Source organism: Silene latifolia, chromosome X, assembly GCF_048544455.1.
Source record: "Silene latifolia isolate original U9 population chromosome X, ASM4854445v1, whole genome shotgun sequence".
Classification (NCBI taxonomy): Eukaryota; Viridiplantae; Streptophyta; class Magnoliopsida; order Caryophyllales; family Caryophyllaceae; genus Silene; species Silene latifolia.
In genome coordinates this window covers 10,543,750-10,553,717 of record NC_133537.1, presented here as the reverse complement: position 1 = coordinate 10,553,717, position 9,968 = coordinate 10,543,750, and the positions used below count along the sequence as shown (strand labels likewise).

The following is a 9,968-nucleotide window of genomic DNA, read 5'->3' as shown; positions in this document are numbered from 1 at the left end:
TAAACTACTATATATACACATCGATATACTCTTTCTCATCAAAAAAAAAAAAAAAAAAAATCCATGTTCCTTTAATTGTTTACTTATATAATACGTATGTTTGCTAAATACTTTTCGTCTGTGTCACAGGAAATCATCATGAAGACTTAAATAAATGTTCTATTTTTGGAGTTTCAACGGCCGAGAGGACCGAGATCGGGTTCTTTAGCCTTCAATATACAGTTTTTTCGGTGGTTGTATTTTAGTATGTATGCCTTTTTTTCCAATTTTGTATTTTTTATGCTTTTTTAAGGAAACAATGAAACGCATTTATTTACTCATTCGAACATCGGAATTGAATCAATGCGAGGTTAAGCGATATCAATAATAAGATTACTATAGTTTTTACTCCGTATTACCAATTTACCATGTTGATGTTATTGACCGTAAGTCGATAATTATACCCTTTTCTTAAGATCTATTATTATATGGACTTGCTTACGATTTACTTTTATGAGTATTATCATGTAATATTTGTTGTTGTATTGACAATTTTGTATTGGTGAATCAGTTTACTGATGACAATAATGCTAATGACAATTTTTCCCTTGAAGTTTTTGTTTTTTCATTCATTATAAGACGGTCATATCTGTTTTAAGCGTAATACGGATGAAATATTATCCATATAGGTAAATGGGACAAGAGTTTATCATTCACTAGGAAATGTTCTTTTTATCTCATTCCTCTTTTAACCCGTTTTATTGTCTAAGACGGTTCATTATAAAGTAATTAATTATTTAAGGTACATAATAGTATAATACCCGTAACAATTTTGTTGAACATATTTAGTAGAATACATGTATTTCAAATAACAGTGTCATACTCACAACAAGAATACGATCTACTACTAACCATTTTTATATTAAACTCTAACTAATACACAGTTTTTTTAGACGATTTGATCAGATGTTTTGGTCTCTTTGTAGAGAAGCTGTGTCGGTGTTACGAGCACTAAAAGTATCTAAGTTACTCCTAAACATCTTATTGTTGTACCCCTTTGTCTTTTTAGAGGTCAACTTTTAAAATATAATATTTCATAACATGATATGTACATGGTTAACTTTGTTATAAGAAACTCTTTCAAAAAATTTATTTTTATCCCCAAAAAAATACATATAAATGGATAAAACGATGGTCAAAGTACCGTTTAGGAGACCGTATATAAAGCAAATGGGCAGAACAATAAGAAGTAGATGGAGTATTAGATAAGCTTTTTATCCAGATTTCCGTACATAATTTACTTGTGTAGTGCAAACGTATACTAGAGAGATTTAGAAATTTAGGGAACGAAATTCATAACTCAAAATCATGTTTATCATAAAAAACACCTATTTTGCACAAGAATTAAGAAAATGATTTTGGACCACACAAAACACTCTATTCCACTCTACCCCACATGAAATTAAATTTGGACCACACAAAAGTTACCAAAAAAGGAAAGAGGGACAAATATCCGATTAGCTTCGATAAGGAAAGAGGGACAAAATGAATGAATAGGAGGGAGTATTTATTTATATTCTACGCTAATGAATGTAATGCCCGCTATAGAATGTGAGAATCCAAAAGGATTGTTCTAACACATACGTGATTTTTTCAAGTATTTGTTTCATAAATTTGTTTATTGAGAATTTGAGACGCAAAGAATATAAACAAGACTACTAAATAAAAACGGTTTTTTTAACATGTGTCCCATATTGAGGCGAAATAAAATAAAACAAAAAACATTCTTTTCTTATCTCTTCAAATAAAATATTTTGACTTTTTTTTACTGAATTTTATTATTTTATTATTCAAAATAGATTCTTAAATATTATATTGGATTTCTCCATCACACAAGATAAAATTCTTATCATTAAATGTGTAATACACAGAATCTTATAACCTATTAAATTCTTGGCTTTAATGATAGATATATATAAAAATCATATTAATCCAGCTATATTTTTTTTTGGTCTTATCGATTATAGAGGAGAGTTCAAGTTGTACAAACTACTTTCGATCATTATTAGCCTCCAACCTTTCGCAAAACATTATAAATACAAATTGAACTCTAGAAAAGGAGACAATAACTATTTGTTTGATTTCATTTTACAACATTGTTTTCCGTAACTGTGACATAGCTAAATATCACTTTAGTTAATATACAACAATCTCAAACTAATATAGAAATTTTACTTTTATATGAGGGAGTATTATTGTCTGACTAAGATTCTTAAGTTAAAGATAGAAGTATATATAGAACATATTAAATATATTATAAAATTGCAATTAGTTAATCAAAATATTAATCTCATATATGGGTAGATTACCACCAAATCAAAATAGTATATAGTTTCGATCGTGATAACTGATAACATTTATTAGTTACTACATTATACACGGCAGAGGATAACAAATAGGCCCGTGCATCGCACGGGCATTAAATCTAGTATATAACTAAAGGAGGCTTTTTTTTTTCTAATTATACTATTAGCATTAGAATTAGGAGATAATTAATTTTTACAATTTTTCTATTATAATTAGGAATATAATTTTCCTATTAGAAATTAGAATTAATTAATTATTTTACAATTTTCCTATTAGAAATAGGAAATAAATTAACAATTTATTAAGGCTTTTTTTCATAATTATATTATTAGAATTAGGAGATAATAATTATTTAAAATTTTTCTATTATAATTAGGAATATGATTTTCCTATTAGAAATGAGAATTAATTAATTATTTCACAATTTTATTATTAGAAATAGGAAATAAATTAATTATCTACAATTTATTAATATTAAAAAACTATTCATTAGTATTTGTTCACTTTTTTATTAAATTAGAAGGAAAAAAACATTTGATATATTTATAATATCCAATTTTATAACAAATCGATTAAAAAAAAGAGGTATTATGAGGCTAAAAGGCCCTAGGCCGAACTGGGTTGTGACAAATGTGCATGTATAATACGTACTACATGGAATTTACTCATGTAAAAAACATTTGATATATTTATAATATCCAATTTTATAACAAATGACTGCTGAAATAAGCCCTACATCTTTTGTTATTGCTAATGTCATATTTAATTATACATAATACGAAGTTTATTTTTCAAATGTCATATGTATTTCTCCTACTAATTTTAAAGTTATTTTCCTCACAATAAACTTCAACTTCTATTGATAATTTATTATATATTATTTATATTCATATGTCATTATATAAAAGTATATTAATCAAAATTTAAATAAGATATTCACAAATTATTGATAAGTACAAAGGTTGATATCTATTTTTCAAGGAGTATTAAAAGATAAAGAAAGTTGTTGCTAAATTGCGAATCGAAATATAATATTATGACAAATGAGTAAATGTTTTGAAAAACTTTATTGTGCGATTGTTTTACAATTTAAAGTAAAAATGGTACCACGAGTAATAAAATAGATTTGAATGAGGCTTGAAGGTAAATAGATGCACTTATTATAGAAATATGTTTAAGGTTAAGATTCAATTCAAGCAACGATCAACATTTAAAAAAAAGTCATGGAAAACACATAAAAGGGTAGGAGTAATCTTTCCCTAACATAGTGAAGATTGTCTCTCTCAAGCTTTTCTTCTGACAAATTTACATGCATAAAAAATGGTACTATTCAATTATATGTAGCAAACTAATTATTGTTGATGCTATATATTTTTATTTGTGTGTAAATTGAGCACATCATCACTATAATTTAGGGAGAGAGACGAATTGGGGAAGGGTGAAACATATCCGTCATGCATAATGCGATGCTTTAACCACCTTTAGGCAAAAATATAAAAATAAATGAAAAAATTTAAACCTAAAAGGGGTCACGTACTTGCCAACTCTTCTTTAGTTCTTTACCGCATTAATATTCTCATGATGTTTATGACATTTATTTCATATTAATAAAAAAATGATTATACTGCTTCATACAATTTGTGATTTATAACTTTTAGTTAACTTATTTGAACTTGCTTAAATTTATATATTTTAAGTGAAGAATATTGATTATAAATATGATAAAGATAAGTTTGATCTTTAATTTCCATGGAGATAAAAAAACTCAATTTTTATTTTCTTACAATATACTAATTAAAGGTCATAATGTAAAACAGAAAATTACACCACAATCTACTATTTCAATATGTCGATGATCAACACTCAAAATAGCACATTTGTTATTTAAATAGTGTAAAAACTCTCAAAATGCTAAAAAAATGTTCAATCTGTCGTTATCAAACAAAACCTAAGTTTCTGCATTTTTTTGTCATGTTCAACTTAATCTTTATGGGATGTAAAATGATGAAGTTCAGAAAGTAGCGGTTAGTTTTCTGTTAGTTAGATGAACTTTTTAAAAGAGAGATGAAAGCTTTGCATTTTAGACCGTTTTATGTGTGAACCGAAGGGATTAAGTAGTGGGCTAAAGGTTGTTTCGAGTGGTAATGAGGTTGATTGCGACGAATTGGTTGATTAAAGTTTTTCCTTACTAGATCTAGAAAGGGGATAATAATTATGAGATAATAAAATTTGAAGAAAAAAGGACAATAAAAATGAGATGGAGGTAGTAAAATTTATTTATGCAAAATGAAATAAATAGCAAAGTTCGTGTATATATATAATATTCAAACTTATTCAGTTTGCAAACATAGTACCCAAACACTTTCTTTGAGTATCTGGAATGGAGGTAGGGGAGGGGACGAGAAAAAGAGTAGGAAGGGAAAGGGAGAGAGATAGGAGGGAAGATTCCTTCTTAAACTTTTCTTTGTTGAAGGAGAAATAAATTGTCTTCGATAAGGGAGACGAGGATCCATATCATCTGGAGTAAAGATTGTTGTTTCATGGAGGTGAATGTGATTTATGACTTCTTAGATGTAAAACGTGGCAGAAAGGTAGTGATAGTGGTAGTGGGTTGGAGTTTGTTTCAAGTAGTAAGAACTAATTACACTGGCTGATGTTTTATTTTGCGGTTAAATTAGTGGGGTGGAGGAAGGGTGCATTTGTAGAGGGTGATGAGTTTAATGAGGATAGTGATAATAAATAAGGTAACATTAAAACATATAGGTAACATGAATAATAACAAGAAACTTCAAATGATCATACTGATAAACTTAATCTTAACCCCATCAATCCAAATTAAAGTAAAATCATAATTCTAACAACATTGTCAAGAGCAATGGTTAGTTTCCATTGGATTGTGGATTCTTCTAGAAGTGGGGGGTTTAGTTTTTCACTTGGTTGGATAATTTGAGAGAAGTTTCGAAGACAAGGATCGATCTTTCAAGGGATGAAATTGTTTTAGATCATCTGTGTGAATAGAGAAGAAAAATAGGGTTCTGCGTGAAGGATTTTGTTTCAAATGACAAGATGGGGGCAAGACTATTGTTATAGGGGGTGTCATAAGCAGCCCCAGTCATGTAGTATTGCGTTGGAATTTAGTTCACATTCAAAGGTACATCTATAGTTTGACCGGGAGATATAATATTTAACTACCTGTAAATATTTTTACGTAACTACCATATAACCCAACAATGATTAAATTATGGTTGTTATTCTAAAGAAGGAGATTTGTTGCATCATTGAGTTGATTATGCAAAGTAGATATTACTGTTTTCTTTGACCAATTGAAAAACAAACACGTATTAATGAACAAAATTTAAAAACTCTCAGTCCCAAGTATCATATATATAAACTTCATATTGGTTTTATTTTCCTAAAAAAACAACATTGTCGAGAGCAAGGGTTAGTTTCCATTGGATGGTGTATTTTTCCAGAAGTAAGGCTTTAGTTTTTCACTTGGTTGGATAAATTTGAGATAAGTTTCGGAGACAAGAATCGATCTTTCAAGGGATGAGATTGTTTTAGATTATGTGTGTGAATAGAGAAGAAAAATAGGGGTCTGCGTGAAAGATTTTGTTTCAAATGAGAAGATGGGGGCCAAGACTATTGCTAGAGAGAGAGAGAGAGGGTCATAAGCAGCCCTAACCATGTAGTATTGCGTCGGAATTTGGTTCACATTCAAACGTACTTCTATAGTTTGACCGGGAGATATAATATTCTAATTACCTCTAAATGTTTTACATCATTATAATTTGATCCAGCAATGAATAATTATGGTTGTTATTCGAAAGAAAGAGATTTGTTGCATCATTGAATTGATTAGGCAGAGTAGATATTATTATTTTCCTTGACCAATTGAAAAACAAACAGGTATTAATAATGAACAAATTCTAAAAACTATCAGTATAAGTATCATATATATAAACTTCATGTTGGTTTTATTTTCTTAAAAAAAAAATATTTTATTAATCAAACACTTTTTTATTCTTATGTCAATATTATGTTAACATGAATTGTTTGTTGGTCATGCGGCATACATAAAATTTTAGACATGAACGATGTACTATATGTCTATATTCCATTTTATTGTGAAATTTATCACACATTATTTTAATATCCGTGCAACGCACGGGCAAGAAAACTAGTTCCTTCTATAGTTAAGTGTATGAGTGTATCTATAAAATGTGCATTGTTATAGGCGTATCTAATTTGGCTTAACCACAAATTATCTTTTAAGACGGCACTATATGTCTTAAGCTTAAGACGGATCAAATATCATACCATTTGTGTATAAAAAGTTTCAGTACGAAATCCGAAATATATTATTCTACTAGATTTACTTTTTGAATAAGTATGGCTAATCCACCGAGTTAACGACGACGAATCAGAGTGCCTTATGCGATATGTGAGAAAAAAGGAACATACTTCTAATGTACTAGTTCAGACCTTATTTGTTTTTGAGTTATATTTTAATTTTTTTTCCTCAAAACTCAAATTTAATTGAGTTTATACGTAATGTTTTTGAGTTATAACGTAACTTTTTAAGCTTAATGTTTGAGTGAATGAACTCGGAAACTTTATAATAAAACTCATAAATTTGAAAACAAAACTCAAAAACTTTATTATATGAGTAATACTTATACAACTGGTGGTAGTACATCGAATGTATAATAATCTACTTAATGGTAACGCTGCACATAAAGTAGACCGGACCGGTAAACCGGACAGACCCGGACCGGCCGGTCCGGTCCGGTCTGGACCGAATACAATCCGAACCGGTCTCTGGGTCCATATAAATATTGTGATCGATCTGCGGTCCGGTCCGGTTCCGTCCAAACAAAAAAAATCACCTCAAATTACCTTTAAAATAAAAATAGAACCGGTCCGATTCAAACCCGAAAAAACCGGACCTAAAGGATTCCGGTCCGGGTTTCCACCTAACCAGTCCGGGGTTCGAATTTGGGATATGGGCAGGGGCGTCTTAAAATAAATGGAGGCCTAGTGCGACACGGAAAAATGAGGCCCCAAAATAAATGCTTAAGTATATTATACTTCGAGATTTGTATTGAATTTTATTAATAAAAGCTTATAATACGGTGACCAAAAGCGGAGGCCCGGTTCCCACGCCCGTGGTTGCCCGTGGCCTTAGACACCCCTGAATATGGGGTTGTCCGGTCCGCGGATCATTGCGGGCCGATTCGGTTTTGAACCGGTGAACACCGCGATATGCCCATACCTCAGACAAAAAGTCTCACTCCTCTTTGTCGGTTAGGTTATGTATCGTCGTTATTATTATCTGTCAAATAAGTACGTTGGCCTTCCATATCAATAGGGATCCGTGGCGCAATGGTAGCGCGTCTGACTCCAGATCAGAAGGTTGCGTGTTCGATTCACGTCGGGTTCAATTCCCCGAACAAACCCTGTTTTTTTTTTATTATGTACAATAAGACCATTGTATCTGCGGTACAATGTTTATTTGAGGTTTTGTGTCTACTTCTACATTGTTTAAAAAAAAATGATCTAATATACTCCCTTTTTCTGCAAAAAGACGACGAAATATTATTCGCTTTTACAAGTGCTACCTAATAATATTCTTTTCACAATGGTTCATACTATAAAAAAAAAGTTAATAGAGTAATTAGCCAAAATTTACCTCTTTTTTACCAATTTCATACAAGAGAAGACTTCCATGGAGACATGTTTCCTCTTTGAGCCTCCAATAATGTCTCCAAGAATAATCAACTTTTCATTTTTCAACATATTTGTAATCGTCTATTAGCAGTTTTCTTAAATGATAACGCTAGGACGTCATTGGATGATACCGAGACGACTCTCTTAAATGAGATCTCTGATATCTACTCTTACTATAAACCCATTAGAAACTGGCAAAGTGGCACCTACCCAATACATTTGGGACGGTGGACTAGTTTATCCTTTCCTATAAAACTACTTGCAACTTAATAAGCTTCTTTGAGGCCGGTCACGTACATTTCTAGCATAACTTAAAAGGCGTAAAAATACGTATAATTATCAACTTATCGAGCTTTGTTTCATGTCACATTTCTAAGTGTCACTTCATTTTAAGGTACGTGTCTCAGTGTTGAGTGTCCGACAAGGATAATTAAAGAAAATTGATTTTGAGACGTTCAGATGATTTCAGTTTAAGGTATCGGATTTTTAAGCTAGAGATCGATGATGTTTTTTTTCCTATGCAGATGTTTGTACAGGTAGCTGTACCAGTTGCTGTAGCAGTTGTGGTTATAGCATACAAGGCGCTGAAACCTCCACCTCCGAAAATATGTGGGACCCCTGGCGGTCCACCCGTGACTTCGCCTAGGATCAAGCTCAAGGATGGAAGGTATTTAGCTTATAGGGAGGCTGGAGTTAGCAAAGACGAGGCAGCTTACAAAATCGTCTTCATTCATGGCTTTAATAGCTCCAAATTTCAATCTTTACCCGTCTCTCAAGTATCTTCTTCTTTACTTTTGCGTTGTATCTCTTTGGGGTCGATAAGTAGGTTATGTATGAGACGGTCTAATAATTGTATAATCTATTGGATCATCAGGGAATAGTAGAGGAGTTAAAGCTGTACTTCCTGTACTTTGATAGAGCTGGTTATGGAGAGAGTGATCCAAACCCGAAACGCTCAGTTAAAAGTGAAGCATTTGATATTCAGGAGCTCGCTGATGCATTGCAGCTTGGATCGAGGTTTTACGTGATTGGAACGTCACTGGGAGGTTACGCTGCTTGGAGTTGCCTTTACTACATTCCTCACAGGCATACTCTTGCTTCTGTTTTACCCTTTTTTTTTTTTTTTCCTTTTTGTTGCAAATTTTCGGACTAAGGGGTTGTTGTTGTTGTTGTTGTTGTTGTAACAGATTGGCGGGAATGGCTTTGGTAGTTCCGTTTATCCACTACTGGTGGCCTAAAATTCCTCGGGAATTGTCGAGAAGGGTCATTAGGATGCTTCCAGATGTTTCGGACAGATGGACATTCCGAGTAGCACATTATGTTCCTTGGTTGTTCTATTGGTGGATGACTCAAAAATGGTTTCCTACTCTGAGTTTTTTGTCTGGTGGCCCTTCCGTCTTCACTCAGTCCGATTTGAAGATCCTAAAAAAACTGTCAAAAGATCCGCAGAAGACGCAACAAGGTGTGTACGAGTCTCTTTACCGAGACATCATGGTTGGATACGCTAGCTGGGAATTCGGTCCATTGGATGTACGCAACCCTTTCCCTGACAACAACGGTAAGGGTAGGGTTCACTTATGGCAAGGTTACGAAGACAAAATAATTCCTGACGAAATGAACCGGTATATCACGAAACAAGTTCCATGGATCAAGTATCATGAAGTTTTTGATGGAGGACATCTTTTCATCTTTGAGCAACATAAGTGTGATTTAGTCATAAAGGCCCTTGTGCTTGGATAGCCAAGGGTGTACTTAGTAATGGCATGTCTAGTTTGAACATGTTAGTAAAGCTAAATAATGTGAAATTGGGTTATTGTTTGCTAGTATAACGGAATTATTATTTCAATGATTAACACATTAAAGTCGACTCAACTCATTACTTCATTGCCTCA

At 32.0% G+C, this 9,968-nt stretch overlaps 1 protein-coding gene and 1 non-coding gene across 2 annotated transcripts; both read left to right on the top strand.

Annotated features, from left to right (window-relative positions):
• Positions 1–7,717: 7,717 nt before the first annotated feature.
• Positions 7,718–7,789, top strand: TRNAW-CCA (transfer RNA tryptophan (anticodon CCA)). Its single transcript has one exon. It is a non-coding gene; the product is annotated as a tRNA-Trp (tRNA).
• Positions 7,790–8,029: 240 nt separating this feature from the next.
• Positions 8,030–9,945, top strand: LOC141621208 (uncharacterized). Its single transcript, XM_074437868.1, has 4 exons — positions 8,030–8,470; positions 8,601–8,852; positions 8,951–9,162; positions 9,264–9,945. Exons 2-4 carry the CDS (start codon positions 8,601–8,603, stop codon positions 9,814–9,816), a joined length of 1,017 nt encoding a protein of 338 aa, XP_074293969.1. The 5' UTR covers positions 8,030–8,470; the 3' UTR covers positions 9,817–9,945.
• Positions 9,946–9,968: the final 23 nt, after the last annotated feature.

Coding starts and splice junctions, on each gene's coding strand:
- LOC141621208 (XM_074437868.1), top strand. CDS start 8,601: ATGTTTGTACAGGTAGCTGTACCAGTTGCTGTAGCAGTTGTGGTTATA. Junction 8,853..8,950: donor AATCTTTACCCGTCTCTCAA/GTATCTTCTTCT, acceptor TTGGATCATCAG/GGAATAGTAGAGGAGTTAAA. Junction 9,163..9,263: donor CTTTACTACATTCCTCACAG/GCATACTCTTGC, acceptor TTGTTGTAACAG/ATTGGCGGGAATGGCTTTGG.